Below are 25,782 nucleotides of genomic sequence, written 5' to 3'. Positions count from 1 at the left end.
GTTTATAAGACTTAAGGCGTTTTATACCAATATGTTATAGAATAAAATAAATTTGTAGTTCGTTTTAAAAGTCTGTCTATATATTTCTTCGTCACACAGTACATTGGGATAATGGATAGATAATTCAGTTATTTGTCTTTTGAATTATAACGTATAGTTATCACCTATTTGGCGTTGCCAGATCTTTAAATGATGATGCAGCCCTGGTCTAAGCAGATTTTCACTTGTAGCGCTTCTCTTAAGTAACTGAATCAATAATATTATAAACAGCTGACCGCTGTCATCTATTAAAAAGGTAAACAGTGTTTTATTTTTATGTTTTGAAATTAGAACTGGAAAAAATATACAAATTCGATCGTTCAAATAGTTCGCGTAAATAATTCGATTACAAGTTAGTAAGCTGTCCAATGGCTTTGCAGAGCATAACGGCAGTCCACTGTATAATAACATTCTGTTATTAACGCTGTTTATTAATCAGTATGATTTCGCGTCCCACGGTTGAAAGCGTGTGGTTGTTTTTATTTGCTTGGTTTTCGCTTATCAACAAATATTAAACAACAGCAAGATGTGTGTGTTTGTGTGGTAGATAATACCTATAGCTAAACATGCATTAGTGCTAAAGACCCAGTGCAGTTTATTATTCATATTTTCCTTCGCGCCTGTTTGTGAGTGCTATATTTTGTTGGTGCTCGTTCACACCAGTTGCTCAAATATCTGCGCAGATCTGAAGCCCCGCATATACTCACATGGTGTCCCGTTACCACCTACAAGAAGAAGATGCCGACGCACAAACAACTGCACCAAGGCAAAATCGTCGTCGTTCACGCCCCGAATCTACCGGCCTCTTGCAAATACGTAAGTAAACATTAGCAATACGTATTCGTAATCACGTAAGTAAACAGGCATACAAAGTCAATTTTAACGTGAATCATAAGTTAGATTGGAATAATGATTCTATTTAGAAGAAATGTTTTCAATTTCCTAGCAACTGCTACATTATTGATAAGATTGAGTGGGCGTCATGTGCTATGTAAAAGATAGGCATGTGTGTATGTAGTTTACTGTTTAGTTTGGCTTCTAAAAATGTTTTTAAAAAATAAATTTAAAAAATTGCATTTGGCCCATGGGGGGATCGAACCCGCGACCTTCGCGTTATTAGCACGACGCTCTAACCAGCTGAGCTAATGGGCCATGTTGCCGTTGTCTGTCTAAATGTTGTATATGTTATGAATGCTTAGCGTTTGTTCAAATGAACGAAAATGTTTAGTTAGCATTTATCGACTTAACATGCAATGGAAATCAATAAATATGCATTATTTAATTCTTTTTATATCATAAAATATTTAGCTTGAGTTTGTTTTGATTTTCTAAATCATAGTTTGCTTACCTTCAGTTTCGGCTTCGGCTTTGCTGTAGTTAACCACTTTCACTTCGGCTTTCGTTCGTAGACAACGAAGGACATTTTACTGAATGTCCTTTTTGTTGCGCTTAGTTTAGCTTCGTTTCACTTGGCTTGACTTTGCTTTGGCAGTTGGCTTTCGGCTCTCGCACGTTATGGACACGCATTTTGTGGTACGGCGGCAAGGCTACAACAAAAAAAAAAGTTATTTGGGCGAAAATCACAACAGCGCATCTGAAGTTATGTAGATATAGATACGCGTTTATATTCTGAACTCGCTAATTGGCCTTAACTATAATTAATGAATGTACTTAATTGTGCGATAATTGAAAACCTGTGCATTTACGTGATGAAAACTTAGCAGCTGCATAGCTAATGCAAATTTGTGCCTTTAGGAAAATCAACAAATCTGATTGTTGATGCATATATACTACGATATATATGGTATAGATATTGTATATATAAATTGTATAGTATGGTTGCTGTCAGCGAGAACTGCATATGCGTGACAGCCAAATAACTATGTGTGTTTTAAGTGCTATAAATTTTTGATGTACAACTTGTAATGGTTAGAGAGACGAAACAAGTAGAAATATTAGACAGCCCAAGTTGTGGATGGCTGTCAGTTGTTTAGGTTCTCAGAGACATGTCCTTAGCGCTCTGAGTTCAAGGCTTGGACTTGGGCTTGGGTTAAAGACCTTATATAACTGTGAATATGCTCTAATTAAATAAATATACATATATATCATAGCTAACTGCTTTAAGAGGTGCCTTGATCTATACGCTATACACACACACGCATACAAATATATACCTACTAAGTGCCTTGGCTTTCTAAGCCCTAGACTCTAACGAATATGTCTGGCTGTTATCAGCGCCAGAGCTTGGAGCTGCAAGCGAAGAACTCGCCCAGCATTTCCGTGGAGCTAAGCAGGACCAATACCACAGCCAGCTGCAATCCCAGCCAGCGACGGCGACAGCAACGCGCTTCACTGCATCGCCAGGAGTCCTGGTTTCGACATTCCATGCCGCCAGCTATCAACAGAGACTTCGAGTCGTTGGAGCATCTGCAGACGCAGGAGACGAGCAACGGCCTCGATGAGCAGCTGGCTGCCTCGTTGAGCGGCAAGCTGCCCGTGCTCAGCCATACGAGCATTCATCTGAACAGTGCCAATAGCAATTTAGGATTCATTGACTCCGACACGCCCAACACGCCTATCACGCCGCAGTCCAGCTCCTTGGCTGGCACACTCTCCTCCTGTCAGCCGCCGGCAGAGCCCGGTGGCTCGCGACACAGATCGTCCCGTAATCGCAAGGACTCCCGCGCCTCCATCCTGTCCAATGCGGCACGCGGAATACGCATGACCACTTCATTCCTACGCCGTAAACGCAAGGAATACGAAGGTGAGTGAGCGTTATCTATGGAGCTTGGATTAGTTGTAATGCTTTTTATACAGCTCGGAATTGATAGAGTTTGTTTTTTATCTGGGAGAAAAATCTCCCTTCAAACATATCCGCGTAAAATCAATCAAACAATTATTTCTGCATCTTTTGGGCTATGACTAAAGCATACATATTCACATCAAGCGAAATGAATCAATTGAATGTGACTCAAATGCATGCCTTGATATGAAAGTAAGTTAAGTTTAAGAAATGAAAAATCAACTGAAATAGAACAGTTTTGCTAAGAACTACCAAGAAAGAACGTGAATATATGATTAAGAGAGTTGTTGAATAAGAGAATATCCTCCAGCTCATGAACTATAATGTCGCATTTTTATATTCATCAGGATACACTATGTAAATTTATTGTGGGTGGAAATAATCCGAGTATCGAACTATTTTCGACTCAAAATAATTTGTTCACTTGAATGAGAATTTACAATCGATTCGGTGGCGCATTATACAACACCGTTTTCAAAGCGCTCTCTCATTCAGTCTGAAATAAAGTTATAACCTAAAAGCCAAACTCAAAGACCACTTGTTTACAATTTGATCCAGCTAAGAGGACGTAAGCGAACCCAGAACGGGTTGACCACTTAAGTATTGAATATGTATTTCATTAGTTTATCTAGAATCAGCTTTGTTTACGCTATATTGTTTTCGCCGTTTCGATGATCCAATCGCGTAGCAATGCCACATCAGCGTAGATGCCCGGATATTCGGGCTTGGCGCAATTTGTGCCCCACGAAACAACGCCAACCAGCACATCGTCAGATACAAGGGGTCCTCCAGAGTCGCCCTGGCAGGCGTCCTTATTGGGAGTGGCGGCACAGATCATAGTTTCCTTGATTTTGGCGCCATATCTATATTGGGGACTGGCGCATTGCTCACGACCCACAATGAAGGTGTTGATATAGAGCATATTGTTAGGGCGATTTCCCTGGAAGCTGGTAACGCCCCAGCCGGAGACAATGGCAGGGGCTCCATGTTTAGGCGTGCTACTGGCCAGCTTAATCGTTTTGATGGAGTTGCTTAACTCTAGCTTCGACTTGAGTCTGAGCAAAGCTACATCATACGTTTTCAGAGTGTTATTGTATTTGGGGTGCATCTTAATGCTCTTGACGGCGGCAGTACTTCCGCCAGAGGATTTCATAAGGGTGCCAGCTCTGATTTCCAGTTCGTCTACATTGTTTTCATTCCCGAGCAAGCAGTGGGCAGCGGTTAAAACCAGATCTGGTTCAATTAGGCTGCCGCCACAGAAGTGACGGCCATTGAGCTGCAGCGAAATTTGCCAAGGATACGCCCCAAATATAGCCGGAGAGCCACCCACAACGCGTCGATCTATTTTTGGTGGTATTGGTCCCCAAGGGTCTACAGGGACAAGGGCCAAGGCGGGCAGAGAAGTGAGCACTACTATTATTGAAATCTTCACAAACATTCTGATCCGTGTGTTCCACTCTTGGTTCACGATCCGCCTTATATACACTCGTAGAGAAAATCGGTTCTAATTGCATTACATGGTCTCATTAGATGTTACTTCTGTATTTGTTCATTTCTTAGCTTTTGTTGCTATATGGCATAAAATCCAAATTGACATGCTTTCATCCTATTACACTTCGAATTTTGTAAAGCTTAACAAAATACAAGAAGCTGGAGAGAATTACATAATATTTCCAAGTGGTTCCTCTCACACTCAACATCAAATCACATTAGACTCTTTATTTATATAGAGCCATATCTTATTTTAAATACAGATCCAAAACGAAGATATATAACTGATATATATGTATATATACATATATATAGTCTATATATAGTCTGAATATATATCTATTGTGTAAGCACATGAAAAGTTTGCTGCAGGACTATGGATCGCACAATATTCATAGGTGAGACTACATATATGGTTTATCCTAAGATGAATATCATATAATTTGATTTTAAGTTAGGGAGCACTATCAAGCTGTGTCTACGATTTACATATATAGTAGTAAGAGCTCCCTGAGTCATTATCTATCCATTACATTTTAAAATACCAATCAATATCTAAGTAAGTCCATAAAGTTATTGCAAACAAAACTTTTAGAGCCTGAGAATGATAGTTTATTATTGAGACACCCGTCGACTGTCACGTCGCTTCCATTAAAACGTTTTCAGCTTCCGGCCATGGTTTATCGCCTGTTTGGTTACTACCGTATATTACGTAAGCCAGGCATATCAAATACATAGATAAAAAATATTTTTGTGAACTTTACGAGTTTGCTTTACTGTCCATGGACATTTCACTTAGTTGCTCATCACTCAGGCCCTGCAAGTAAATTGATTATGGATTCAAATTGAAAATAGATGAGATAAAAAAGGTCCAATTTAGAGCTACCCAATCATCATCATTATAGTCTTCATCAAGATAGGAGGACTGCATTTCTTGCATATCTGAATTCTCTGTATAAATATGATAGTCGATAAATCGATTGAAAGAAACTTGTTTTTTAGTTCTCTTTGATCCGTTTCCTTTGATTTCGTGCTTAGTCGCATCCTTGAACATCAGTATGGACTTCAGGCTGATATGCCTATCCGATTCCACTGCGGTTATATTCATTTTCGTTGTGTCTTAAAAATATATAAATGAACAAGGACTTTTAATTTAACAATCAAAACTCAACTGGTTACTATGAGAGGAAAAAATGTGTACATATTTGTATACGTAGTCACACCTTGAGTTAAAAGTTAATTAAAACCATTAGCTTTTAGGCTTCGCCATCTTTGATAGATAAGAAATTAAATGGCACTTGGCCCAGTCCAGCTCTGAGATCATCAAATGTCTCAGCATAAGCGCATTTACTTGGATTGCTCTTACTTTACTTCGCAATGACATCATCCATATGGGGGTTGGGGCGGTATATCCTAATGTGTGTAACTAGGTTGTGATTGTGCCTGAGGATACGTTGACATTTTCCACTTATTGCGATGAAAGCATTTCATTCTAAATTGTTTCATGTCCAGCATATAATATCTTTCCGTAGTCTTAACGACTCGGTTTCCTGGGGATTAGCGTTGCTTTAAAAATCAATGAAAATTGCTTACCCTGTGTGGCGTGTGTGTCGTCCTCCTGTCTCTCTTTATTCTCAGTACATTTGCGAGCAATAAAAAACTGTTCCATACACTCCTTCAGATACCTTGAAAAGGTTGTGGAAAAATTAAAAAAAAAAAAGCAGTTGGCCCATGAGGGGATCGAACCCGCGACCTTCGCGTTATTAGCACGACGCTCTAACCAACTGAGCTAATGGGCCGATGCGTGTTTCTCGTCAATGTTACCATATAACTAATTCAGCACATATAAGTAAGAGCCTTATCTCATTTTTGTCGCAGCTGCACAAAAAATAAAATCATGTATGTACATAATTAATACATATAATTATAATATAAACAAATCAATGTTTCATACTAAATTGTTAAAACAAATGTGTACTGTATTTAATAATAATGATATATTTCTTTTATATTAAATTAAAAAATGAATAATATAAAAAAAAATAAATAAGATATAAAGCACAGTACATATATTGTATAAATAGTATACATTTGATACAAATAGCAAGCATAATTTATTTGTGTCTAAAGCAAGCTTTTAAATGTGCAGAAATTTCAGTCCTGTTACATTTGCTTCCACCGTATAAGTTTGGTTTGAGACATATCGCAACCAAGTGTCAGGATGGCCGAGCGGTCTAAGGCGCCAGACTCAAGATTAGAAATCTTGCCTCTGTACAGAGGTTTCGTATGAGCGTTCTGGTCCTCTCTGAGGGCGTGGGTTCGAATCCCACTTCTGACAAAATCTTTTTGGAATTATTTTATTTTAAATAAATAAATAAAATAAAGATGTTTTACGAAAACGATTTATATAAAATATTATATTTACAGAACTTATGAAATATTTAAGTAAAATACTTTAAAATAATGCAGTGCTTATAAGCCTGTGTATTACTTAGCACATGTACTAAATAATATTGTGTCTGTGAGTTCAACAAGTGCCTCCGTGGCGCAATCGGTTAGCGCGTTCGGCTGTTAACCGAAAGGTTGGTGGTTCGAGTCCACCCGGGGGCGAGTTCAATTTTTTGCAAATAATATTTATTTTTATTTTATATAAATATATCCTTTGCAAATACATATACTCTGTAAAATGGCTGAGCCAAACACAATATTTAAAAATATTGATAAACAAATTAGAGTATGATTTTAGCTTTACAGTCGAATAACAGCAGCAAACAATAAATTTGAAATGCACCACATTTAATGTGGTGGGTTCGTTAGGCTGATATTTTTGCGCCACTTTTGTTAGTGGTGAAATTAGAGTTCAGGTGGTAACATCTGCTATGTTTTAGTGCTCTTCAACACATGCATATGTGAATATTCTCTCTCACGCACGCATAAGCTAGTCGCTGGCGGCTTTTGTTCAGTTGCTTTCGAAACCCACATGCGCGAACTACGTGGATCGACTGAGTCGCTAATAAAAACTCATTGCGATAAATTTTTGTGACTATAACATCGCTTTTGTGGAAGTGCATATTTGGAATAGCATTTTGTTGTGGAACAATGCCCGGAAGCATATCCGTCTTTAGACATATTTATTTCAACGCCCAGTGAAGTCATTGAAAACCCGAAAACAGAAAAGGTGGCTAATAGATGTTAGCGACAACAGTTATTCACACATCCCATACACAATATGCACATCTGCAATAGTATTCGCTAACTTATTCAGTAATTGCGGCTTAACGGTGGTTTCTTATGCGCCACGTCTTATATGTATTTCAAAGTGTGCGTGTGCGTGTGCGTTAGTCTACTTAAATGAGTTAAATCCATGACCAATCTAATGTTGATTCAATAGACACATACATATATGTATGTATATGCATGCTTGCTTAATACATGTGTGTTTACATACTATAACTAAGATGGTGTGGGCTGGCGCCTCTCTATTAATTCTACTTTATTCTGTTCAACACCTTATACTCTCTCTCCGTGTGTGTGTGGCGCTCACCTGCTCTCGCTCTCGCTCTCATTTGTCAACGGCAATTGTCTTGATTTTTTTATTGTGTTTAGTATTTCTCGCGGTTATTTCTTTGCCATTGTTGCATTATTGTAATTGTATTTTTTCTCACACACACACACACGCATACACAAGGGTGTTTGTGTTCGTGTGTGTACACAAATGTTGTTCAAACTAGTTTCCTCGTGTTTTGTTATTTTTTCGGACTCTGTTTTAAATAATATTGCATCCCCCTTTTTATCAAGTTTTTCGCTTTCAATCTCAATTTGTAAATTATTTATTTTGTTTTTCATTGTTTTCGTTTTTCATGCAGTTTTCATTATTGCAAACCTTCTGCCAGCACATTTCAGTTGATATTTTATTGATGTTGAAAGAAGTGAAATTTATTTCGCGCAGTTTTTATTAATAAAATATGTTTAATATCTATTATGCAGAAAGTAAACACAAATTACGCTCAGAAGGTAAAACTTGTCAAAATAAAGCAGGAATTTAATTAAGTGCAATTAATAAATGTAAAAAGTAAATATTGTCATGGAATATATTTAGAAATATATAATAGACTTGCTTGTTTTTTTTTTTTTTTCTTACTATACATATTTAATGCTTGCCAAAGTCATATATTTTGAAAATACATACATATATGTTTTTCGTTTTATTTATACATCGGTTACGTACAAATTTCAAAATAAATACAAAAATAAATAAAACGTCATTATTTTTATATTATACAAATGGGCCAAAATCAAATATAAATATAATACATTTTCGTTACATTTTTATGTAAGCAAACGAAAGTATTTCCAATTAAATTTATTTTTAAAACATAAATTAGGTTTATTAATCTTCTAATCTTGCAGATCTACTTCAAGAAATTTTAAATCTAAAATTTTTATTTGGTACTTTTACATTCCACTTTATAGTTGATTTAATTTATAATTTATTTTATTTCATTTACAATTTGTAAGGCCTGACAGGCGTGATCTGTAAACTGTTCTCTAGATATTGTAGATCTTATACAGGATACTTTACCAGATCTTGTTAATCATATCTTGTACAATTTTGCATAACTTTAATTGTTTTTAACCTGATTTTCTGCTCTATTTGTCTATATATTCCAAATTTTAATGATATTTCAATATATTATAGGACAAATATATTCAATACGATTTTCGATAGGTCATTTCCGTCCACTGTGCAAATAGCGTGGCCGCCTTTGGCCAGCTGGACAATTATTGTTCGTTGGACTATACAATAATTTCGTATTGATTCGTTTTTTACAATTACTTTGTATTCGATTGTTGTTGTTGTTATTGAGGTACTCATACATAGACCTACATATATAGTACATATGTACATATGTATATTTAGGGACCTTGTCATACTTACACACTTTTAGGTAAATGCAAATTATTTCATTTTAAAATGTGGAGCAATACGCTTTATATACCTAAAGTGTCGCTATTTGAAAACCTTTAAAAACTGCTATTGGCTTACCATATAAAGGCATTCCGAGTTACGCTTCATTTCTTGATTGGCTATGCATATAGTATAGGATATATAATATATTTTATTATATACATTTGACAACTGTACCGAAGCAATATCAATTTCAGGTGAATATTTACATAAGAGTTCAATTTAACTGTTCGGAAGATGCAGTAAATTGCTGAAATAAATTACTGTGATTCATTCGCAAAATATAAATATACAATTTACAATGAGAAGGATCTAGTAAACCCCATTATCATAAACAATTCATAAAGAACTTGTGTTAAATGGCTGAAATATAAATAAAAGCAATTTAATAATAATTTTAATTGTTAATATAGATATTTGCAAGAAGTACAGTTCATGAACTAGTTCACTAACTAAAGCAAGCTCTTTCCACATATCTTGCATAAGTAAATTATTTGATTTAACTCAGGCACTTGTTCTAATATTTTCAATCTGCAATATTATCATATCTTGAATTGTCACTATATGAATTTCAATCTGAACTAAAAATGATTCATTTCTGAACTTCTTCATAGGCCTGCTCATTATGATTTGTCAACTTGTATTTACATATGAGTTTGTTCAACCAGTTCAGTGATAATATGGATAAGTAAATAAAGTGATTCATTTGAGAACTGGTTCATTGTGAACTGCGAGCAACATGCATTTACATGTGAATGTTGTCATAGGCTAGCCTTTGTTGTTGTGTTTGCACAAGTGCTGACTGTACAGGTACACAGATGTGTTAACTGTGCTAGATATATAGTATATATACGATATACTATATAGGCGTATATACACAGTGAGCTGAGCTGCTGAGAAATATGTCATTTAGCGTTAACTGATTGAGTGAGTCAACTTGAAAGTATTTTGGATTGTTTAAGTTTCGTTAAAAAAAAAAACATCAAAAGTTATTGAAGTTGAAATTAGCTACTTGTAAATGAGATTAGAGACGAGAATTTTAAATGCATATTTTGGTTGTTTGCATTGTTTTTGTTTTTGTTTTGGTTTTGTATATGGCAAATAGAATTCACAAGTAAAAATGTTTGGAATGAATCCAAAATATACATATATTATTTTATGCTGTTATTTATAGAAACTGAATAAAAACACAAAGCCAATTTTATTTTCTCTGTCTATACGTTGTGGTCTGCTGTCTGGATAGAGCTCTATATACCATATATGTATGAATATTTTGTTATTTTTGGATTTCCTTTCAAGTTAACAAAATTACTTGTAATTGTTTTTAGTTTCTGTAGGTTTACGGTATGTGGGTATGTATATACATACCTTAACAATTAGCCTTCGTCTAGGAGAAATGTCGTCATGTAATTACAGAAATCCACGACGTTGAGCGCCTGCTTTAATATTTATGATCAATTTTCGAGAGGGAATAGAATCAAGTTAGGGCGAAACGCTTAGCTACTCTGCTATTGATGTATTCTTTGTAATTTAGCACACGAAACCGAAAGACTAAAACCGAAAGGCAAACTTTTTCCTTATAGAGTATATATAGTACACTGGACATCAGAGTTTTTGGCAATGGCATTGGGTCATGAGAGTCTTTGAAAGCATTTGGTTTTGTAGATTCCGACTGTGAAAGTTGTTTTTATGAATCACGGCTGAGAAAGTGTATTTCAAAGTGTGCGAAAAACTTGTTTATTTTTTTAAGTTTGACATTTTTGAATATATTTACACAGACTTTATTTAAACTTAAACTATGGTTTTAGTTTTTATATTAAAAAACATTTATAACAATTATAATTTTCGTTAAACTAAAGTTTGGTTCTAGTGAATAATACTTAAAGCATAATGTGATTTAGAGATAAAATTAATTAAATTTCATTATAATTGTAAGAATACTGAGGTTTCAGCCGCACAGTTTTCTGTTTATATGAAATCTTTTAAGCAATAACTCTAACTCCCATGAGATCATACCCACATATATTTTGCTAAAGTAACTTGTTTATATTTGTGCTGTATATATTCTAAATATATATGTAAATATGATTCATATTTGAGTAAGAAACCATACGAGGTTTGTTCAAAAAGTAACGGAATTTATAGAGTTGTGATGAAGTGTTTTTTTGTTCATTTTACGTTGCCCTCTTTATAACCTTAATGGTAGCTTAACTTCGTCATTTCCTGGGTCTCTTTGTTTTCTGGAACAAGAAAAGTCTAACGTTGATATCCAAGTTAAAAATCGTAGAAACTTTATAGCCGACCTCTCATTATACACTCATAAATATGTATATGATATATATTTGATTATGTATATAAGCTTTAGCTATGAAGTCATAATCAAGTATTTGTTTTATGAACAATCAAGAACTGAACAATTTCTATAGTATTTTAATTTTCATAAGCACCAAATGTTCTATTATATAGAGTAAAAACAGTTGGTAAAGCTAAACGATTATTTGATTCCCATAAAAAAAGAGAGTATTCCATTGAACTTGGCTGTTGCAGCTGATTTTGCCCAAAAGCCTGACATTTAAAAAGCTATTCAGTTAAAGCTGGCGTAACTTTGAATGCGCTTAATTATACCCGAGTATTTGTGTACTTTGAGTGTTTACTGTTGTCAAGGTGCACACGCAAAAGGACAATGCCTAACGCGAAGCAACACATTTCACTGGTCTATCCACATGCCTGGTGTGGACACACGCAAATTAAGGTGTTTACTTATGATTTGTGAATGACAGGGAGACAGGTGAACAATGATGTGTGTGGGTGTGCGAGTGTGTGTGTTTGCTTTTTATTTCCTTGTAATATTTAATAGAAGGTCGTTGACATGGTTAGGCGTTGCCTGCCTGGCTCTCCTTCTCCTTATCTTGTCTAATGAGTTTCCATTCATAAAATCAATATCCGATGTGTGAATAATTAGTTGGGAACGTGAATAAAACGAATTAATTGAAGGCAGCTCCGAGAGGCTACTCAAAATGTCGAATCGAATCGAATTGAAGCGTAAATCAATAGTATAATCCAAATTGGTTTCAAACACAAAGAACTATACAGTGATATATAATTGAAGAATCATGTCAGCATGACAGATCCCAATAGGAATAATCATCCGAATCCGAATCCAAATTCAAATAATACCAATGGCAATCACAAGTCAACCGATAGTGCATCACAAACGGATCCAGCTAGCTGCTCTACGAGAGTCAATCCCGCCTACAATTCCGGCTCCGGTTCCAACAGATTTCAGCTGCCTCCGGCCTGGGCAACGGTGCCGGAGAGATTCCAATCGTGGTGCCAGAGACGCCTGCGCCGGCTGAGAGGCGAAGCCTTGAGGCATACGGCTACCACAGGACCCACAAGTTTTGCACCGGCTGCCGCCACAAATACGAGCGGGGCCGACTCCTACACGATCAACTATGTGACCAGCAGCGGCGACAGTGCCTCCGACGTGGACGGCCCCATTCCTCCACGGCAACTGCCGCGGCAACAGCATAAATGCAAAGCATGCTTGGAGAAAACCAAGCGGTTAATCACGGAGAAATTTTGCCGGAGGAAGCCCAAGTGCAAAGGTGTTTATTTCTTTGACTATTACTATTACGATAACCGTATACCCGAATCTCACCCATCTTATTTAATATCTCACATATCATTTATCATAGTTCATATATCACTTATATACTTATTATTTTAATCGGACTTTTAGCTAGATATTTGATAATTGATGAAGTCAGCAAATCATTGAGATCTCTGATCTAAGGCAACAGTGAAGTGATTTCTTATATCTAAATTGTATTTAAGTTAATCTCGAGCATTTTCTGAATCACTGTATTCGTTTATGTACATACATCAAGCTTTATTTATTCTAGTTTGTAATCTTATCTTAAAGAGCGAGAGAGAAGAGCAATCTGTTTATCTTACAGGCAACTGACATTTGATGCATGTTATATCTTATATATCACGTTTATATGCTAGGGTAGTCTGAAAAGTTTATAATTGTTATCATCAAGATAACTAAGAGGCAGAGCATCCTAGCTGATCATGCAGATCATGAGTATATATACTCCATATATATACATGCTATAAGTCAATACAAAAATATTTATATGCTTGTATAGCTGTCTATATATCAGCACTGTTTACAAGCCAATTTGTGCTTCTCACAATCTTATCTTGAAGCTCAAGGAACATTTTAGCCAATCAACCAATGTGTGTACATCTATATGAGTATATATGTATCATTATTTAGCTAATATGTGTTATATGACCACTGCAATTCGAATACTTACATTTATGGGGCCGGCCCATTTGACTGTAAATCGTTATTGTTCCCTTGCGGTTGTGAAATGCACTCAAGGGAAGTTACTTTAGTTAGGTATCCAAATATAAAATGAATTTCAAATTAAGGTGCTCATTTAGCGAGATATCCTGTAAAAGCTGCGTTGAATTTCAATTTGGATATAGTATATACTAGAATATATACCAAGTATAGTGTAGTTTATATATACAATAAATATTATATATATGGTATAAACATAGTATATAGTTATAATATAAAATTAGTTCTAAGACTTGCCCTAGAATTTATAATTGAATTGTGCAATTCCTTATATTAAAATATTATTTATATATAATTGATTCCTAAACTTAGAAGTTTGAATATGATGTATAGTATTATATTTTATATTTCTTATAAATGATATTGGTTTATGTTAAGCCATTCGTTGCTTAGATATATAAGGTGGCTGTCTCTCTGGTATACCCCACGTATACATCATATATGGGCTTTCTCTATTGATGTTCGCGCTTAGCATAAGCCATATTTCAATGGGCCTGCGACACACTGCCCAAAGGACACAAATCAGAGCGTTGAAATCGCCATTACGTCTCTGCCGATGCCGCCGTCTTCGTCTCCGTCTCCCTCTCTGCCTCTGCCACCGCCGCTGTTTGAGCCCTCACCCCTTTCCCCTGCATTTGCCGCTCGCTCTGCTTTCGGTTTGCCTGAGTGCCTGGCGAAATTTGCTCATTATGGCCCACCTGGGCCAATTCGAGCGGCAGAGCAGCTGAAGTTTGGGAACGCCACCCAGTGGCAGCGGCAACGAGGCTCGCTCTCTCGCCTTGTATTCAGTCGGACAGTCAAGCTGCCAGAGCGAACAACACGCAGCACGCAACAAACAACAAAACAGACGCAAAAGACGACAGACAAGAAAAAACTGGGGCAACAATTTGTTTGTTGTTAATATTCGAAATGTGTTGAAAAGTTTGGGTTTTTGGACAAGAGTTTTGGTTGTGCTTTTTGTTTAAGCCGTGAAGCGGTATTCAAGTGCAACAAATTGTGGCACCACGTCGTTTACTACCGTGTGCATCACGTGGCACTCAGCTGCGTTCAATGTGTGACAAATCGATAATGCGCACTTTTTGACGCACTTTGATAAAAGTGTTTCTAGATATTGCTCAACATTCAGTCCAGACTTAAAGCTACTTGCTGATTAGTGCCAGATATATAAAGATATATGCTTGTATATATATGTATATAGCATATCGTATCTATATATGTGTATAAATTATTCATGTCGTTGCCGAAATGTCAAAGTTGAAACGAGTTGGACGAAATGTGGCCGAAATCGAGAGCGCAAGCGCTGGCTCCGGCTTCGTGAAGCTATTGCAACGCCCATTGGCCACGCCCACTTGTGGCTTATCAACAGCAGTGGGAGCCGAGTAGAGCCTGCCAAACGTACAACCTGGAGGGCATACTGAGAGGAAAGTCAAACAACAGCAGGGAGAGCATCGCCTTTCAGGCGGTCGGCTCGGGCATCGAGGAGCGCTACGCGGCAGATGGAACGGATCAGGAGTCCATAGAGACGGCCGCAACGGAACTGATTGGCGACCTCAACGACGATTCGAATCGCATTCTAAAGCTGACCAAACGTCCAATTCGACGACGCAGACTATCGTACAGGCCGTGCAGCAGACGCTGGGGCAGAATGAACTTTCGCAATGTCTATAGGGCGTTGCGTATACGTTGGAGTCGTAAGTTGAGCGTGAGATCTATTATAAACAAAAGGGTATACAAATGGAGAGAAGGGATTTCAAGTTAAGATAGAGTATTGTGGTCGGGCAACTAAATTTTAATAACCAAATTCTTATAAAATGTCGGAATATAGCTGGAAAAGTGTATTTTCCTCACTTTACTCACCAAATAGAAGTCTTCTATTGTATTTTAAATGTACATACTTAAGGTGTAGTAGCCTTATGAAGCTAGTTCTATGTAGCTTCATAATCCGTTAACAAAATTCCAAATTCAGAATGTACGTCACCTGCCCCGAAGTTCCGCCGATCGTTGAGCTGGGCATGCTGATGAAGAAGCACAGGATCATACCAGACGTCGTCACCTGCAGGCCCGAGTATGTCATCAAGGTATCGTATTGTTGCGATGTCTCAGTCTCGCCTGGCTGCCATCTGACGCCGTATGAAGTGCGATTAGAGCCCATCATTCGCTGGATGTCCGATCCATGCAAGTTCTACACGCTGGCCATGGTCGATCCGGATGCACCAAGCCGTGCCAAGCCCATCTATCGCGAATGGCTGCATTGGCTCGTCGGCAATATACCCGGCTGCAATGTGGCCCTTGGCCAGAAGCTGGTGGACTATAGGGGCAGTCGTCCGCCCCCAGAGACGGGCCAACATCGTTACGTATTCGTGGCCTTCAAGCAGCTCTGCGAACTGGACTTTGACGAAACTTGCATATCGCAGGATACCATCGAGGGCAGGCCGTGCTTCAGCCTCCGGCGATTTGCCAAAAAGTATGCCCTAGGCAATCCCATAGCACTCAATTTTTTCATTGCCAATTTTGAAAATGATTTGGATTGAGTTTGTTTATTACTTTATTACTGTGTTTGCAAAGGTGACAATAAAAACCGGATTTATATGAAACGTTGACCTAGAAATCGTTGTAGGGATTGATAGATGATTCTGTTACAGTAAACATTGATGATTGATTGAATGATAAACTGTATCAAATGTAACAATTGACCCCTGATAATCAATACGATAGACTAAGCAAGTATTATTTATATACTAATTTTCGTTTAAATTGCGAACCTATTTTCTTACAGATGATGACGAAGAGCCACCAAACTTTGGCAGTTACGACTCGACTGACGACGATAAGCGCATCATAACGCTGAATGGGCCGCAGCCAACAAAATATTGCAATAACCGAATATCAACGGCTAAATATAAGTGAGTAGTTCTAATGGGCATCGATTATCAGAAGTAATGCCCGTGCGCAAGCATTTGCCTATGAGCTATTTAAATGTCATGGCTTACTCTGATAAGATATGATCTAAATAGATGTATGGGGTAGACTAATTGATTAATAAATGCCTCTTTTTCCATTTTCCATTTGCACAGTGTCCTCACCTTTATACCGTCGTTTCTCTTTGAGCAATTTCGACGATATTCCAATATATTTTTCCTGCTAATTGCATTATTACAACAAATTCCGGATGTATCGCCAACGGGTCGCTACACCACACTGGTGCCACTCGTATTTATACTGTCAGTGAGCGCCATTAAGGAAATTATTGAGGATGTGGTAAGTAATCAAATATGATTATCGATTTTATATATGATGTACAACATATAAATATTTAATATCCTTACAGAAACGACATCGCGCTGATAACGAAATCAATCATCGTCTGATTGAACGGCTGGAAAATGGCACTTGGACCACTGTGCGCTGGTCCGAGCTGACAGTTGGTGATATTATAAAGGTGGTCATCGATACATTCTTTCCTGCCGACCTAATATTACTATCGTCTAGGTGAGTAGCCAGTTGGATATGAGAAAAAATGATCTTATACTGAACTATCTGTCGATTTCTTTGCAGTGAACCGCAGGGTATGTGTTTCATTGAAACTGCAAATCTGGATGGCGAGACAAACCTGAAGATTCGCCAAGGCATGCCCTCGACGGCCAAGCTATTGGACACCAAAGACTTGACGCAATTGCAGGGCAAAATCGAGTGTGAGCTGCCGAATCGGCTGCTATACGAGTTCAATGGCGTCCTCAAGGAGTTTGGCAGACCGTAAGTAATTCAGTTCCGTTCATGATCTTTAATTTCATATTCAAATCGTTTTCCAGTGCGGTTCCATTGGGCAACGATCAGGTGCTGCAGCGTGGCGCCATGCTCAGGAATACGGCTTGGATATTTGGCGTCGTCATCTACTCTGGACATGAAACGAAACTGATGAAGAACTCAACGTCGGCGCCGCTGAAGCGTTCGACTGTTGATAAGCTGACCAATACACAGATCTTGATGCTGTTCATGATATTGATCTCACTCTGCATAACGAGTGGGCTGTGCAATTTGTTTTGGACGCAAAAACATTCCCCAACTGATTGGTATCTGGGCATCGGAGACTTCAAGAGCTTGAGCCTCGGCTACAATCTGCTGACCTTCTTTATTTTGTACAACAATTTGATACCCATCTCGTTGCAAGTGACACTGGAGCTGGTGCGGTTCCTGCAGGCGATCTTCATTAACTATGACATCGAGATGTACCACGCGGAGTCGAATATGCCAGCCAGTGCGCGCACATCGAATCTTAACGAGGAGCTGGGCCTGATCAAGTACATATTCTCGGATAAGACGGGCACATTGACCCGCAATGTGATGGAGTTCAAGAAATGCTCCATAGCCAAGCGCATTTATCAAACGGAACGCACGCCCGAGGAATCGGAGCTGGTGCAGAATATATTGCGTAGGCACGAGTCCTCCAGGGATATTGAGGAGTTTCTAGTCTTGTTATCTGTGTGCCATACGGTTATACCAGAGAAGAAGGAGGATGGCACCATTATATACCATGCCGCAAGTCCGGACGAACGAGCTTTGGTCGATGGAGCTCGCAGGTTTGGCTACATTTTTGACACACGCACCCCCGAATATGTGGAGATAAATGCATTGGGCAAGCGCATGCGTTTCGAAGTGCTGAATGTCCTTGAGTTCACGTCGCAAAGGAAACGTATGTCGGTCATTGTACGCACGCCCGAGGGCAAAATAAAGCTCTTCACCAAGGGAGCCGATTCGGTCATATACGAGCGTCTCTCTCCGCGGGATCAAGCGTATCGTGAGGCCACGTTGCAGCATTTAGAGGAGTTCGCCTCGGAAGGTTTGCGTACACTCTGTCTGGCCGTGGCGGATATCGATCCCGAGGTCTACGAGGAATGGACTCACACACATCACAAGGCATCGATCGCCTTGCAGTACAGGGAGAGCAAGCTGGAGGACTCGTCCAATCTGATCGAGACCAATTTGCGGCTGCTGGGCGCAACGGCTATTGAGGATAAGCTACAGGATGGCGTGCCAGAAACAATCGATGCTCTGCTCCAGGCTGGAATATACATTTGGGTGCTGACAGGCGATAAGCAGGAGACGGCCATTAACATTGGCTACTCCTGCAAGCTAATATCGAACACGATGGACATCCTCATACTTAATGAGGGCAGCTTGGATGTAAGTTAGAGATCCGACTAGCTATGCTATTAACTGTATTTGTTATTAATCTCAACGTTCCTTTGCAGGCCACTCGTGATGCTGTGCTGCGGCATGTGGGCGAGTTCAAGAGCTCCTCGACCAAGGATGCCAATGTGGCGCTCGTCATCGATGGCAAGACCCTGAAGTATGCCCTGACCTGCGATCTGCGTGGCGATTTCCAGGAGCTCTGCCTCATGTGTCGCGTGGTCATCTGTTGCCGCGTTTCACCCATCCAAAAGGCCGAGGTCGTTGATATGGTGACCCAGAGTACCAAGGCCGTGACCTTGGCTATTGGCGATGGAGCCAACGATGTGGCTATGATTCAGAAGGCAAGCGTGGGCATTGGCATATCGGGCGTTGAGGGCCTGCAAGCGGCCTGCGCCTCTGACTATTCAATAGCCCAGTTTCGATTTTTGCGCCGCCTCATACTCGTCCACGGCGCCTGGAATTATGCGCGTATCAGCAAACTGATCCTCTACAGTTTCTATAAAAATGTGTGCTTGTATGTGATTGAGCTCTGGTTCGCCCTCTACTCGGGCTGGTCTGGTCAAATTCTGTTCGAACGCTGGACCATTGGCCTCTACAACGTTGTATTTACGGCCATGCCCCCATTCGCAATTGGACTGTTTGAGAAGTTCTGTACGGCAGACACAATGCTTAGGTACCCGCTGCTCTATAAACCCTCGCAGAATGCGAAACTCTTCAATGTGCGCGTCTTTTGGATTTGGATCTTCAATGCGTTGCTGCACTCGGTGTTTCTCTTCTGGCTGCCACTGTGCGCCTTCGAGTCGGAATCCATTTGGTCGGACGGCAAAACGAGCGACTATCTGCTGCTTGGCAATATGGTTTACACGGTGAGTTACATCAGGATGACAGAAGAGTTTGGATGGGAGAGGAGAAAAGATAAGATAAAAGTAAATGAAGTCGAGTCTACTTGCCAGAGATAGAGAGAGAGAGAGAGAGAGAGAGAGAGAGAGAGAGAGAGAGAGAGAGAGAGAGGGAGAGAGGGAGAGAGAGAGAGAGAGAGAGAGTGAGGGAGAGAGGGAGAGAGAGAGAGAGGGAGAGAGAGAGGGGGAGAGAGGGGGAGAGAGAGAGAGAGAGAGTGAGAGAGAGATCATCATTATATTATTATTATTTGTAGACATTGCGAAACAATTAAGAACGAACTATACAGTATAATGAGTTAGGACACTTTATCCATATCTATATTGATCTATATATATACATTTGCTAACTATCTTTCTTTCTTTTCAGTATGTAATTGTTACAGTTTGTTTGAAGGCCGGCCTTATTACCAGCTCGTGGACCTGGCTAACGCATGCCGCCATTTGGGGTTCGATACTGCTCTGGTTTTTGTTTGTGGTTATCTATAGTCATATCTGGCCATCGCTGAGCTTTGCGAGCAATTTCGCTGGAATGGACAGTCAGCTGCTGTCGACGCCTGTGTTTTGGTTCGCTTTGGTTCTAGTGCCCATTGCCAGTCTGCTGATCGATGTCATCTGCAAGCTGTACGTTTAAATATATATAATTAATTATTATATATGTATTTAATATATATATTTACTTGCTTTCAGTGTGCATAATACCGTTTTCAAAACCCTGACGGATGCTGTGCGGGAGCAGGAGATACAGCGCAATGATCCCTCGCAGGTGATGGAAGAGTCGCGCTCCTCGTAAGTATTCCATTAAAAGACAGAGCGAGCCAAACTCTTCTATATATATACATATATATCTACACTATGTATTTTGCATTATTTCTGGGTTTATTTTCCTATACAATTGGTTAAACTATTTATCTGGCCAAAAGACTAAAAAAAAAAAAAAAAAATACCAAAAAAAAAGCTACTACATTTTCAATTTGAATTGTTGCGCATCTTAAGTAGAGTTAGTTATGTTCTTATTTTCTTATTTTCCTGTTAAGCAGGGATCGTCTATACAGTTGCCTATATAATTTGCAATTCGTTTCGATCCGTGCTTGATATTTGCATTTTTGGTTTCGTTTTTTGTATTGTATTTTGCACCACCTTGTGATACGTCCTTTACTTAAGCAGTTAGTTTATTTTGCATTTAATTAGTTACACACTTTAATTAATCTAGTAGTCACCTATTGTCTAACTGTTTAGCTCCTAGTTTAAACAAAATTCAAATTAACTCTTTAGCAAGTTCTATAATTGATTTACTTAACAAACCACACGAAAGTTTGGATCTAACTAAACTTATCTAATATATGTATATACGAAACAGAAAAACAAACAGGTTTACATACAATAAAAGTTCTTTTTGACTTTTCACAAAGTAAAAACAAATTTATGTTCAAATTGAAGCAAGTATTTGTTCTAGTCAGAACACCTTTTGCACCCGTTTACAGGGTATACAGCCATCATATTTCTATAACTAAGTATTAGTTCTTGTACACAAAGAAACAACACAGCACAGGGTATTCAATAGTCGACTAAACTACAAGTAGCTTCTTGTTAGTAACGAAGAAACACAAAACATATTTGCATATTTATTGTATTATTGGATAAACATATATATAAATATATTTATTTATATGTGTATATATATTGTAGCGAAAATTGCTTGAAATTGAAATTACGTATTTATTTAGTCATGAATTCAAATTGTGTGTATTTTAATTTAGTAGCAAAATATGCATTAAAAAAAATATATAAAACAACTGAGAATATTATAGTCGGCTGCAATCGACTGCATAATACTCGTTCACGCTATGAATAATCTTAAATTGATTTATTTATTTAATATGAATAGTTTTCTGATGTATTCTAGTTCCAAAGTGTGGAATATATAGAGTTTTCCGAAATATCCCAGTGCCAATGGGCGTATTGTCCTATATATATGAAAAATCTCTAGCTAGAATGCAATGCATGAAAATATATTATGTTGGATATATAGAGCTTCCCAAAGCTGAGCTGATAAGCTTTGGGTTTACCCCTTAGCTTACCCAACTAAGAATAGGTGTACCTTTTCTCCTTTCGTCCTGTCTGATTTGATAGCAAAAATACTTCAACAGAAAAAATTGTCAATCTCTATTAACATTGCGTGAACTTGTATCCAAAGTAAATCGAGACACAATTCAAGTTTATTAGCGGGCAAAATTGCAAATATTTATAGATATATCGAGTTAACTATTGTAATATTATTTACCTTATTAGCAACAATCAAATTTGAAATTAAAAACAAACAAAAAAGAAAAAGCAAAGACAACAAATGTAATTCTCTCTATCCTCTATCCTCTATTAACACACACAACATCCATACACACCCACACCCATACCTACGCAATGTTCGATCTGTAACAAATTTGTCAATTTATCCATATTCATTGTTAACAAATCCCAAATTCCCTCATGCCAAATCCACAAAAATTGTGTTCGACTACGATTAAAAAACAAAAAAGGGAAATTCGTTTTAAGCATGATTTGGACAAGAGATCGAGCGCCAAAAAGGAGAAGGCCAGGATGCGCGACTACCATTCAGGACACAGCATAGAGTTTTCCGGTCGTCGTCTGCGTGTCGAGCATTTGGATTTCGATGAAGATCTGGATGCCATAAATCAGCAACGGGAATACCATAGACGTCGGCACCGCTGGCAGGGCAGCGAGATTCTGCACATGTAGCTAAAGCGAGCTGCGAAGAGAGCAAGTTCTATTGTCGCTATATACCCTATACATATGTATATAATATTTATGTTTTAAATGTCGTCAATTGAAATAAATTATTTATATAAATGCTATAGAGTAAGTGCTCATCAAATTGATAGATAGAAATCTATGTGTGTATATATATATATATATATGCTCAGGGCATTTCAAGCCATATCCATTATATATCAATCAGTCAGTCAATAATAAAGAAAACTGTAGTATTCATACAAATATACATATATACATATACATATATTTAGAGGATCATCTCTGTACAGATGCAAGTCTTAAAATTGATCCAACTGTGATACTGATTACTCTAGCTAAATCAATGTTTTCATAGAGTTGCAATTTTATTTCATATTACACGTTGTTCATATCTTAAGTCAATTGTACCACGCATACCTAGAAAGTGAAATGAATGAGACGAACGCATTCCATAAACTAAAACGAAACCAACGTCTAAATGAATGTACAAAAGAAGTAGAAAACTTGAGTGTAAAACAGTTAACAAGATATTTAATTTAAGCTCAATTCTATTCCAGTCTCAATTGTTGTTGTTAGGCCCTGAACCCTTAGACAATGAGTAGAGTGGGTATATTGCTTTACTATAGCTAAATGTAACAGATGTGGTTAACTTTATAAAGTATATATATATTTTTGACTAGTACTAACTAACGAGCTAAGATAGAATTGTGCGTCTGTCTGTCTAAATATATAATTGTTGTAGTATATTCCTTAATAATAATTGAGAGTTAAATTTACTTTAATTAAATACACTTATCTTATTCTACAAATCAAGCACAGCTTCTATATGCATTTCTATATTAAACTAAAACCAGGATTCTTTGCATTGGGAGCTCGTCAAATGGTTCAGGGTATTTACTAGTCGAACACTGCCGACTAGAGCAATCATATTTGTTTTTCAATATTGTTAATTTGTGAAATATTTAAAAATATATACATACATATATATATATTGTTTTTAAAATATACTTTAGTATCTTAAGTAAATCTGTATGCCATCCTCTCTAACCTACCTATGCAATTAATAACTGTTTATTAAACCCAAAGATATTCCAATCAGAAAATCAATTAAAAATCGTATAGTCGAATAAAGCTAAAGTTAACAAAGCGCAAAATTTCTAAACTGTCTTCAAGCCTGTGTCCGTATGTTAAATAGCAACTAAATAAAATATATATTTATTTACATATATGTGTGTACGTCAAATATATGTTTATGTAAACCAAAATAGAAGCTGATGTCTTAGTTTTCCATCAACTTGCATGCAATTTACTAATAATAAATATCCTACAATGTTTTTGAGTCCCACTAACAGAACAAAACAGTTTGGCACCAAATTTGATACCAACCAAAAAAATAACTAAAACAACAACAACAAAAATGAAGAACAAAATGTTGGAAATCTTTTGCACAATTCTTGATTTATTTTCTATATTTTTCACAAAAAGCAATTTATTTATTTTGCATTATATAAAATAAAATCTATGCAGTCTATATGAATATGTATTTTAAACAAATTTTCATCAATATACTATATATATATATTTTCTTGTGTGTGTGTGCTTGTATGTGTATGTGCGCAGTACTATGTATGCCTTGGGATCTATTATTCGGTGTAAGTAATACATGAAACAAATGTAAATTTCAGACTAACAAAATATCAAATATATAAATGTACACATATTGCGAGGGTAGTTCAAAAAGTTGCCGAATTTAATGGGAAATCAAAGGAAATTGGAAAACCTCTTAAAACGTTTGAAAGCTTTGCAAATTAACTTGAGTTTGCGAACTTGTCCGACTACCCTCGTATAAATAATATTTCATTAAAATCCAAACTCCTCAATCATTTATCATATACAGTCACAAAACATCCATTCATGCGAATAGGCCTCTAAAACAACTTTTGCAATTAGTCAGTATCTACTAGATAGTGTTAGGCAAATAGTAAAACCAAAAAAACAAAAAAAAAAACACAGCACAGATTTTTTGTAAAATATACAAATAAATATCTAATATATACCTATCTCAAGGTTGCTTTCGCATTGCATGTTTCTGTTCTCAAAAATATTTCTTCCTTGGTTAAGTAATATTGAAGAAACATAATTATTTCCTAAAAAATTTTGCATGCTCCATAAAAAATTTTTATTGCTCTCCAACAGCCGCTCACCTTTCTTTTTTTTTTTAACTGTCTGTAGATGCTAACAATTCAAAATGAATAAATGTTGTACCTTAAAAAAAAAAAAATTGGTGAAAAGGCAGAAATTTAATAACTTTTGCTAAACCACAAAAAATCCCAAAAATAATTCTTAAACCTTTTATGTTTGGTTTCAATCAAAAAAATATATATTAAAAAGTAAAAGTGATATATTCCATTATAAAAAATCCAATCCCCCGAAAAAAAAAACAATTAATTCTACAGATTTACTGAAACGGCGAGATTGCTACGAAATGTTTTCACCCGTCGTGCCAACACAAGAGTCGAAACGGAACTAGAATTATCGCGTGAGTACAAACCATATACCGAATCAGATTCAACGAATGTCCCCGACGTGCTATTAGTGCAGGCCAAACAGGGTTTGGGCAGTACTTCATTTTTAAATGGGCTAGTTAACATATACATATACAGACAGTTAGTATATAGCAGTATATACCTGTGTATATAGCCATGGTTATCAGCTGTAGTGAATCGGTCCATAAAGAAAAATGATATTTGAATTTATTTGTGCACTTCATCCACACGTTCATTAAAAACAAAATACCCTTTCCCCATCCCATACACGAATGACATTTAATTACCAATCTGATATATCTATATAACATGTTTATACATTTCTTTTTCAACCAGATGGCTATGCATTTTCGCAAGAGGAAGGCGGTGCTGTACCGCAATCTATTGTCATACGGGCATATGACACGAATTTGCCCAAGCCAGAGGGCAATTGAAAAGCGGAAACGGAAGAGCGGTATATATACATATGTATGCATACATACATATATGCAGCAGCTATTGTATTTATGGCTATGAAACACCTTAAACTTACAGCAGCTATTGTGTGTAAAAGGGCCAAAGAATAAAAACTTTTAGAGTAATTAATAAAAATAAAAAGAGAAAATTAACAAAACAAAAAAGAAATGAAATAAAATTTTAAAGGAAATACTTTTGTGAACAAACACATATACACACATTTTTTCTGGTATTAATTCAACAAA

At 37.2% G+C, this 25,782-nt stretch overlaps 3 protein-coding genes, 2 long non-coding RNA genes and 4 other non-coding genes across 22 annotated transcripts; 4 read left to right on the top strand and 5 right to left on the bottom strand.

Annotated features, from left to right (window-relative positions):
* Positions 1-431: 431 nt before the first annotated feature.
* On the top strand, positions 432-25,715 carry ATP8A (ATPase phospholipid transporting 8A1). Of its 14 annotated transcripts, none has more exons than XM_089262279.1 (12): positions 432-567; positions 723-855; positions 2,275-2,803; positions 16,454-16,580; positions 16,752-16,935; positions 17,006-17,166; positions 17,233-17,430; positions 17,487-18,858; positions 18,927-19,733; positions 20,134-20,387; positions 20,454-20,552; positions 22,301-23,757. In XM_089262279.1, exons 2-12 carry the CDS (start codon positions 778-780, stop codon positions 22,518-22,520), a joined length of 4,029 nt encoding a protein of 1,342 aa, XP_089118405.1. In that variant the 5' UTR covers positions 432-567; positions 723-777; the 3' UTR covers positions 22,521-23,757. The 14 variants fall into 14 exon arrangements, with proteins under 14 accessions (XP_089118405.1, XP_089118408.1, XP_017961003.1 ...); XM_018105514.3 differs by lacking the exon at positions 22,301-23,757 and adding exons at positions 24,992-25,074; positions 25,418-25,715 and having other exon boundaries at positions 475-855; XM_018105515.3 differs by lacking the exon at positions 22,301-23,757 and adding exons at positions 24,156-24,187; positions 25,418-25,715 and having other exon boundaries at positions 475-855.
* On the bottom strand, positions 1,118-1,191 carry TRNAI-AAU (transfer RNA isoleucine (anticodon AAU)). Its single transcript has one exon. It is a non-coding gene; the product is annotated as a tRNA-Ile (tRNA).
* On the bottom strand, positions 1,388-2,410 carry LOC149091058 (uncharacterized). Its single transcript, XR_016197142.1, has 2 exons — positions 2,214-2,410; positions 1,388-1,586 (listed from the first exon to the last, which is right to left on the bottom strand). It is a non-coding gene; the product is annotated as an uncharacterized LOC149091058 (long non-coding RNA).
* On the bottom strand, positions 3,412-4,314 carry Ser8 (serine protease 8). The gene has a single exon (XM_018105529.3). It carries the CDS (start codon positions 4,278-4,280, stop codon positions 3,492-3,494), a length of 789 nt encoding a protein of 262 aa, XP_017961018.1. The 5' UTR covers positions 4,281-4,314; the 3' UTR covers positions 3,412-3,491.
* Positions 4,923-6,159, bottom strand: LOC149091057 (uncharacterized). The gene is made up of 2 exons (XR_016197141.1): positions 5,220-6,159; positions 4,923-5,150 (listed from the first exon to the last, which is right to left on the bottom strand). It is a non-coding gene; the product is annotated as an uncharacterized LOC149091057 (long non-coding RNA).
* TRNAI-AAU (transfer RNA isoleucine (anticodon AAU)) lies at positions 6,059-6,132 on the bottom strand. Its single transcript has one exon. It is a non-coding gene; the product is annotated as a tRNA-Ile (tRNA).
* TRNAL-CAA (transfer RNA leucine (anticodon CAA)) lies at positions 6,549-6,671 on the top strand. The gene is made up of 2 exons: positions 6,549-6,586; positions 6,627-6,671. It is a non-coding gene; the product is annotated as a tRNA-Leu (tRNA).
* On the top strand, positions 6,870-6,943 carry TRNAN-GUU (transfer RNA asparagine (anticodon GUU)). The gene has a single exon. It is a non-coding gene; the product is annotated as a tRNA-Asn (tRNA).
* LOC108654321 (protein D2) lies at positions 15,572-16,261 on the top strand. The gene has a single exon (XM_018105533.3). The coding sequence runs from the start codon at positions 15,645-15,647 to the stop codon at positions 16,206-16,208; it is 564 nt and encodes a 187-aa protein (XP_017961022.1). The 5' UTR covers positions 15,572-15,644; the 3' UTR covers positions 16,209-16,261.
* Positions 25,716-25,782: the final 67 nt, after the last annotated feature.

This window comes from Drosophila navojoa, chromosome 5 (assembly GCF_054131105.1).
Source record: "Drosophila navojoa isolate 15081-1374.11 chromosome 5, UAZ_NAV_1.0, whole genome shotgun sequence".
Classification (NCBI taxonomy): Eukaryota; Metazoa; Arthropoda; class Insecta; order Diptera; family Drosophilidae; genus Drosophila; species Drosophila navojoa.
This window is presented reverse-complemented; position numbering and strand designations above follow the sequence as displayed.

Excerpts from the sequence above, each read along its gene's own strand:
- ATP8A (XM_089262279.1), top strand. The coding sequence starts at position 778 with ATGCCGACGCACAAACAACTGCACCAAGGCAAAATCGTCGTCGTTCAC. Across the intron at positions 17,167-17,232 it reads CTAATATTACTATCGTCTAG|TGAACCGCAGGGTATGTGTT; the intron begins GTGAGTAGCCAG and ends ATTTCTTTGCAG. Across the intron at positions 19,734-20,133 it reads TTGGCAATATGGTTTACACG|TATGTAATTGTTACAGTTTG; the intron begins GTGAGTTACATC and ends CTTTCTTTTCAG.
- Ser8 (XM_018105529.3), bottom strand. The coding sequence starts at position 4,280 with ATGTTTGTGAAGATTTCAATAATAGTAGTGCTCACTTCTCTGCCCGCC.
- LOC108654321 (XM_018105533.3), top strand. The coding sequence starts at position 15,645 with ATGTACGTCACCTGCCCCGAAGTTCCGCCGATCGTTGAGCTGGGCATG.